The 7,395-nt window shown below is 43.4% G+C and overlaps 1 protein-coding gene across 1 annotated transcript; it reads left to right on the top strand.

Moving 5' to 3' along the window:
* Nucleotides 1-657: 657 nt before the first annotated feature.
* On the top strand, nt 658-2,980 carry LOC101758093 (ethylene-responsive transcription factor 1). The gene is made up of 3 exons (XM_004964550.2): nt 658-1,047; nt 1,685-2,512; nt 2,600-2,980. Exons 1-2 carry the CDS (start codon nt 795-797, stop codon nt 2,470-2,472), a joined length of 1,041 nt encoding a protein of 346 aa, XP_004964607.1. The 5' UTR covers nt 658-794; the 3' UTR covers nt 2,473-2,512; nt 2,600-2,980.
* Nucleotides 2,981-7,395: the final 4,415 nt, after the last annotated feature.

Here is a 7,395-nt window from a genome sequence, read left to right as displayed (position 1 = left end):
CCTTGAAGCCTCGCGGGTCTGGGTGGCCTCTGGCGTTTCTTAGCTTTTTGTCCTTTTTCGCTCTTGCGGCTCATGAAGCATCTCGGGTCTTGTGTGACCCCTGCATTTGGTGGCGTGTTGCTCTTTTTCTCTCTTTTGCGTCCTGTGGTTGCTATGAAGCCTTGCGGGTCTTGGTGACATTTGGTGTTTCTTGGCGTTTTATCCTTTTTCCGTTCTTGCGCCTCGTGGTTGCCCCCGAAGCTTTCTGGGTCTTGCGTGACACTATAACGTAGCGCTTGGCGTGTGCCCAAATACCCATCAATCAGTGAGACGGACGGAGGAGATCCAGTGGCCGTCGATCGGTACCTTTATGACAACAATGAAAATCAGAGCATTCTATTTTTCCAACATGTTTTTACAAGTTTTATTGAATAATTATATTGATTATACAAGTGCATCCATTAGTTTGGTGCTTCTCGGATATGCGTGCATCAATTGATCTAGTATTAAATGTTTACTTGTTTTTGAGATGGATGTGGTAGCATTAGTATTTGCATGCTGTTTAGATGTTTTAGAGTTTTGCATAGAGGCCCATAATTTTCCAGGATTTGCACCACACAGCCCCGCCACTCTCACGCCTATAAATAAGCCCTGCCCCCAAGCCCATTCCTTCCACGCACTCCACATCTCTTCTGTCTTCTCCCGCAGACAAGCAAGAGAACAACCCACCGCCAGCCACCGTCACCAGCTTCAGATTCCCCTCGCGCACCGGGCCGTCCGCGGCCCCACAAGCCAGCGACTACCAGCAGCCAGCCATGTGCGGCGGCGCCGTCCTCCGCGGCTGCATCCCGCGGCGGGCCAGGCCGGGCCAGCGGGTCACGGCGGGCCAGCTCTGGCCGGAAATCAAGAAGCCGAGGAGCACCGGGGCAGAGGAGAAGAAGAGGGCCCGCGAGGATGAGGAATTCGAGGCCGCCTTCGCTGAGTTCGAGGTGGAGTCCGGAGAGTCGGAGGTGGAGTCCGAGGACGAGGCCAAGTCCCTCGCCGCACCCAGGAGCGTTGTCGCCAGAGGTAATCACTTGGCTCGGCGTCGATTTTTCCTTTGTTTTGGCGGCAGATTGATGCGATTTTTGGGTCTCTGGCTTGGTATTCATACGATTTCTTTTCCTAGTTTAGCATTCCGGATGCAGATTTGCATCAGAAGTGAGAAACTGAATTCACACAGCTTGCTGTTCCCTCCGGGTGCTTCGAGAAGTTGTACTAGTACTTCTTTTGTCCATTTGTTTGGTAGGGCTTTAATTTCCGCGTCCAATCTTGGTTAATGCAGTGATCCCCTTTTTTCATGAATGATCGGTGCTATGTAGATCCTAACCTTGTCATGAAAATTTTTATCGCCTATTTGATTTGGCTCCTTCACCTGTGTTTAGATTTACCTGTTAACTTGGGGAAAAAAGGGGTCAATCCTATATTACAGACTAGCTATAGGGAAGCTTTGATATTTCTGAATGAAGATAGGGACATAGAGGGATTTCGTTCTGAAGGTCCTTTATAAACATGGTCTGAATTTTGGCGGCAGTCAAGTAGAGTTGACATGCTCTCGTGCATCATTAATGCTTCAGTTCTAAGTCTATGCTGTGGTACAGTTAACATAGTTCCAACTTTTCATGAAATGATTGATGCCTTATGTTGATCTCCTTCCTTTCTTCAGATGAATTAAACACAATTGCAGCTGGTGTTGATGGCCCTGATGCTAGGAAGAAAAAGAACCAATTCAGGGGTATCCGCCGTCGCCCATGGGGTAAATGGGCTGCTGAGATCAGAGATCCTCGCAAAGGTGTTCGTGTCTGGCTCGGTACTTACAACTCTCCTGAAGAAGCTGCCAGAGCTTATGATGTTGAGGCACGCAGGATTCGTGGTAAGAAGGCCAAGGTCAACTTCCCAGATGAGGCTCCAGTGGCTTCTCAGAAGCGCCTTGCTGAGCCTACATCTGTGAAAGTGGCCAATATGGGCACTGAGGAGAATCTGGTTATCAACAACATGACCAATGCGAATGCAAACCACACCATACCTGAGCCAATCATGCAGACTCAGAACATGTCATTTGCTCCTATGGTGAATACTGCTGCCTCCATTCAGGAACCTTTGGCGAACCTGTCCTCTGACCAAGGTAGCAACTCCTTCAGTTTCTCAGACTTCAGCCTGGAGAATGACACCAGGACCACTGACATAACATCAGCTCTTGCACCTGTTCCCACTTTGACAGAGGTTGATGAGTCCGCATTCCTCCAGGGCACCTCCAAAGCTGTGGTGCCTCCTGTGACAGGGGATGCTAGTGTTGATCTCCCTGAGTTTGAGCCATATATGAATTTCCTGATGGACAGTCCAGATGAGCCAGTCAACCCAATTTTGGACTGTGATGGATCCCAGGATGTGGGTGGCAACATGGACCTTTGGAGCTTTGATGACATGCCCATGCCTGGTGGTGGCTTCTTCTGAGTTTGAGGCCTAGCGACTGGTGCTTGTACATAGGGCTTCGGTAAGCATCTGCAGTCATAAAGATCGTCTCTTTCTGATACTTGCAATTTTTCATTCCTTTGATTCTTTGTTTTCCGCGGGGTTTCAGGAATAATATTCCAGAGATAATGAAGCGCTCATGTCAGGCGACTGGCTACTGCAGGCGCTCAGTAGCGAAGCTAGTATATGTTAGATAGATGTTCAGTTTATTTTCTTAAGTAGTCATTGGCACTGGACATGTACCTTATTACTATGTAAGGTGACAACTATTATGTGTCTGGAGCAACCTATCCTTTTTTTTCATGTCTTTACTTCAAATGGCTCTAAACATTGTAAGTTTGAAGCCAATATGGTGCTTGGTTTGCTATTAGTGTGGTTCATATATACTTCTCCACGATGCGGAAGTCTTTTGTAGTAGTCTTCCGTTGTTGTAGGGGATGAGCACCATCTATCTATATAATCTATCATCTATCATCTATTATCAAATGTATGGTGTACTGTGATGTTTTGCCAGCATAAGTTGCAAAGTTTGTCTCTATGTAATCAGGCTTGGGCCGGTAAAGTGGTAAAGGAAGATTAGTTTTGAGGACAAATAAACTTCGCTCAAATGGAAATGTGAAGACAAAATCCTTCCATTAGCTGCACAAATTCTAAGAATATTCTCAACCCACAGTTGCATAGCTTCCCTGCTGTCACTTACCTGCACGTAATTTGTTCAGCAGGTGGTACTATTGATGTTTATTATTACTTTCTGCTAATGTTTGGTAGGTGAAAGCTGGCCTGTTAGCTTTTGATCAATATTGGACCTTCCTTGGTGAAGAGTTGGTCTTTTCACTCTTTCAACGCTGGTCAAATTGTGGTTTGCATGATATACTTTTTTAGTAGCAACTGATGACTTCTCATTTTTCAAAATTGTAGAGATAAATTGTTAATGCTCAATTTAGCAAATACAAGACGAGTTCAATTCTTCATGTACAACACATTACTGTATACGATTTGTTTTTTTCGAAACCAAGAGCAAGAGTTCTGCCATTCATTTTATGCAGAGGGTTGTTACACCCGATCTTTACATGGAGAAGAACAAAAAGACTCCTTTTTTTTTTTGATAAGAAACAAAAAGACTCCTTGACTGGAACCACCAAATCAAAGGAATACTCTCCAACAAGGAGTTCTCAGGAGCGGGTAATTGTAATAAGTTCCATGAAGATGCCCAAGTTGAACACTAAAGAGAAATTGACTACCAATATAAAGTCGGCAAATGCGCAGCATAAACAATTCAAATGCTTATGCTTACCCCTGCTGTGACATTGCATGAGCCATTCCTGCAGCCTCAAAAACACCGTACGAATTCTGCTACTTCCGTTCAGAAACTTTTCATGAATATATCCATAAATAAGGCACACACCACCACCAGATAGTAGCGCTGATAAGGCACCACCACCACTGCCACATGATCGATTTACTGCAAACATAGTAGCGCTGATGTTGTAGGTAGCATTAGCAACTGTTAGATAACTTAGGGTCCTTTTGGTTGGACTTTTCAAAGTGCTTTGGCTTTCAAGTGTGTGTTGTATGGCTATTTTGACCTTTCTCCTATCTTACTGCAATGATACGCAGTTCTCCTGCATATTCGAGAAAAAAAGAAAATAACTGGTAGATAAAAGGTCGCATATGCAGCCAAAAAATAGAGCAATGATGAGACCATAAACTGTGTGGTTCTGCTGTAGTATGTTCCTGCAATGAACTCCTGCTTGATATTACTGCAAGAAACCAATGTATAGTATTATCATGAGCCACAACTTATATATTGCATATAATATACATGGAACTTTTACTCTAATACTTGTAAATACTTGTAATTTTTCTATGGTATTTCTTGGGAGCTCCTGCCAAAATGATCATGTCCTGCATGAATCAGACCTTGTTCTGTTCATCTGTTGCAGCCTGAGATGTATCATGCGTTGCATTGTTTCTCTTTCAATACCTTCAATCTGAACAGAAGATTAAAGCGCCCCCCCCTTCTTTTATGCTCCATTATCAATCTTGATAGCCCTAGACTCATGTCCTTTCTGTAGATGCTCAAACAGAATTTCACTCATCGATTCGCGTTGTGCACAGATTCTGAGCAATGGTTTCAGTAAGATGTAGAGCGCATCTCTGAAAAACATGCTACAATACAGTTCAGACCAGTTTCAGCATTCGACAGTTCAGAAAAGCCACTTTCAGACCAGCTTTTAGAACATGATTAGTTTCAGAGCATGCAAGAGTTCATTTCAGAGTGAAACAGTTCCAGGAGATGTACATTTCAAGCAGTATGCTGAACTCTCAATCACACTTCTCCTTCGCTTCTCCTTATGTCGCGAACCCTGCAAGCAGTTGACCTCCCAAGCTTATATCCAAGAACATCAACACATGATTGAAGTTCCTTCATGGTCTTTCAGCATCCTTGAGATGGGTTTTCACTGCTCTCTCCTCGTGCATAATGCTGTCCTGTAATGCTGTCCTGTTTAGAGCCATCTGACAATGGTTCAAAAATTCTGTGCGGGTTAGTTGACCACTTACCAACATGATACCAGATATACATGTGTAAGAATACAAGGAGGATGAAACTAACTGGCCAAAATCTTCTCTTCGCGCAACTCATCCACATATACTGGCCGCGGCGAACATTGTCACAATAAGGGGCACTACGTCGCTGAGTTCTCTGCTACCTCTCAATCCTAGTTCATCAATGTTCATCATTAGATAATAGCACCCGGGTGGCCCAAGCAACTCCATGTTGATTTATATGGATGACACATGACCTCTATCTAAGGAAAAATGTGACCTTTACATGGCCATCTCCTCCATGCTCACTCAGTGGTTTCTCTGGAAGGTTGGGGGGCACATATATACTTGTTATTTTTAAAGAAAGCTACGTGCCTGCAAGGTGGTGGCTATATATGGAGCCTTCTAAACACCAGCTATTATGGACTACGAATAGTCTTCAGGCACTTATTCGCAAAAAAAGAGTCTTCAGGCACTTGGCGCTTCAATTTAAAGCCCTACTGTACGTATCTTATAGAAAATCCAAACCTTTGCAAAAGGAGGTACCAAACGAAATTTTATAATTACATCAGAGAGTCTGCACATTTTCCATTGTCCCAGGAGTAAGCACTCAAATTTGAACTGCAACAATGTAAACATCAACAAAAATCCAAATTACTCGTATGTATTGAGTGTCAATACAGGTGTCAGTTTGTCAGTTGTTTGTGCTTATTTCGGTGAATATAACAGAAGGATAGAAAGGATGATACTACTCGTTAAAAAAATCTTTGCAGCAAAGTGTGGATTTTTTTTTTGAGTTCCAGATAACAAATCAGCTTGATCCCCGTCCGTGGCATTGCATCAGGACATAATAGTTTGCATCCATTTCAGTTCACTGGTTTAGCCCCACTGGGCAAAAATGCAGGCAAGAATGCGCAGTCGCGCAGACATCTCATACAAGAGAGCCAAAATAACAGTTCTCCAGAGACAGGTTGCGAACTCAAATCCGACCCAGTCAAGCTGGTTCACTGCCATACGTGCAGCTGGGAGCACGCATATCGTCCGGCCGTCTTCGGAGGGCCTGTAGTTGAACTCCCGGTTGTCGCATAGCTTCTCCGGACCTGCAGAACCTGCTAATTGCTCCCTGATCATCGTCAGCATCCCCAAGTTGAGGCTGTGGGCGTTCACCAGGCACCATGTCTGCCAAAAGGCCACGATAGAGCCTTTCTTTAATGGAGTTGCAATACTCTGGTGGGCTGCGCTGCGTTGTTGCATTTCCTATTACCTCCCTAGTCCTAATTCTGCGATGCGCATCTCCAGACGGTTAGCATCTGGGTCTCGTTGGCATGACTGACCAAAATTCAGATGTGGACATGGCATGGATGATGCTTATATCTACACCCCGGGCAAAGGCTGAAAGACAAAAACAATGTGAATGCAATAGATCTTTGTTACTCCCTCCATTCTAAATTATAAGTCATTCCAACTTTCTTGGAGAGTCAAAGCATCTTAAGTTTGACCAAGTTTATACAATAAAGTACCAACATTCATGATACCAAATAAGTACAATTAGTTTCTTCATTAAATATATTTTCATAGTATATCTATTCGGTACCATAAACTTTTGTGATTCTCTTTATAATTTTGATCAAACATAAAATGGTTTGACTCTTCGTCGGCGTATCCAAGTTCAGTGAACTAATAAATGCACTCAATGAACTAAAAAATTGCCTTAGTTGATAGGAAAATTTCATTCCATGCCACTGATTGAATTTGCAGGGTTTTGCTTACGCCCTGCCCTGGCTTATATATATGAACGCAAAGTTTACTGGCTTGCAAAACTTGACCTGTTCATGCTACACTCTAGTAGAAATTAACTGTTTGACCGGTCAAAAGCGCAATTGATACAGTAACACAGAATGGAATTCCTAATCGCGAGGGAGTACGTGTATATAAACATTTAAAGTTCATCTTGTTTCATAGTTTGTTGCAACAGTCATTTAGAGTGCCGGATCCAGGACAAAATTAAGTGTAGACATGGCCAGTGGACCATGTTTAGTATGTTGAAGCTGAATCGACCAATTGTCGTGAACGTGAACGCATCGTTAGTCCGCTAAAGCTAATACAAGAAATCAACCAACACGGTAAACTAATAGATGCATCTAAGTCAGCTATAGAGCACAGCATGAAAAATAAAGGAATTCACGTGGCCCGTTTGTTTTTGTGGGACAAAATCTTGAATGGTAGAATGCCTTTTTTTTCTAGACCGAGGGAGTAAAATCCACAACCTAAGATATGCAATTTTAAAAGGTAGTAAGAACCACAACATAACGAGTGGAAAGCTAACAGTGGGAGCATGAAGTCCAAATTTCAAATATG

This window comes from Setaria italica, chromosome IV (assembly GCF_000263155.2).
Source record: "Setaria italica strain Yugu1 chromosome IV, Setaria_italica_v2.0, whole genome shotgun sequence".
In the NCBI taxonomy this organism is placed as follows: Eukaryota; Viridiplantae; Streptophyta; class Magnoliopsida; order Poales; family Poaceae; genus Setaria; species Setaria italica.
The sequence above is the reverse complement of the archived record's forward strand: the minus strand, read 5'-3'. Positions and strand labels throughout refer to the sequence as shown.